The sequence below is a fragment of the Antrostomus carolinensis genome, unplaced genomic scaffold (assembly GCF_000700745.2).
Source record: "Antrostomus carolinensis isolate BGI_N321 unplaced genomic scaffold, ASM70074v2 scaffold34933, whole genome shotgun sequence".
NCBI classification, from domain to species: Eukaryota; Metazoa; Chordata; class Aves; order Caprimulgiformes; family Caprimulgidae; genus Antrostomus; species Antrostomus carolinensis.
The window spans coordinates 4,276-4,800 of NW_010306463.1; the positions used below are offsets into that span (position 1 = coordinate 4,276).

The 525-nt window shown below is 59.6% G+C and overlaps 1 protein-coding gene across 1 annotated transcript in view; it reads left to right on the top strand.

The window, feature by feature from the left end:
* The window catches only part of LOC104522774 (uncharacterized), a gene marked incomplete at its 3' end in the record, with an annotated part of 3,610 nt that extends 3,252 nt beyond the window's left edge, over positions 1-358 (top strand). The window contains exon 10 of the mRNA XM_029084308.1: positions 73-358. Coding sequence (XP_028940141.1) covers positions 73-358 — 286 coding nt within the window. The remainder of the gene's footprint in view (positions 1-72) is intronic.
* Positions 359-525: the final 167 nt, after the last annotated feature.

Genomic DNA, 525 nt, shown 5'->3' on the forward strand with positions numbered 1-525 from the left:
TCCTCAAAACCCTCCTGGTGATACCACCACCCATCCATCAACCCACCCAACATCTCATCATGGTGTTTCCAGCTCCCAACGTAGCGCGTGACCAACGGGCGACACAATCGTCCACCTCCACCGGCACCGGCGCCGCGTCCAAAGCCGTTGATGGCAACAGGGACGGTGTTTGGCAACATGGTTCCTGCAGCCACACGAGGAGAGAGTGGGAACCGTGGTGGAGCGTGGACCTGGGTGGACGCCGGGCGGTGGCGGCCGTGGTGGTGAAGAACCGACAGGATTGTTGTTGGCAACGGTTACGAGGAGCCCAAGTCCACGTCGGGGACGCGCCGGCCGAGCGCGGGAAAGACAACCCCATGTGAGTCCAAACAGCCAAGGGTTGGGGGTGAGCTACTCTTCCTCCCTCTCAATAGTTGTAAACCAAGGGTTGGGTGGTGGCATCACCACCAGGTTGGTGTCACCATCTCCTGGTGCCACTATCTCTTCCTTCTTCCTGGTACTTGTAAACCAAGGGTTGGGTGGTGG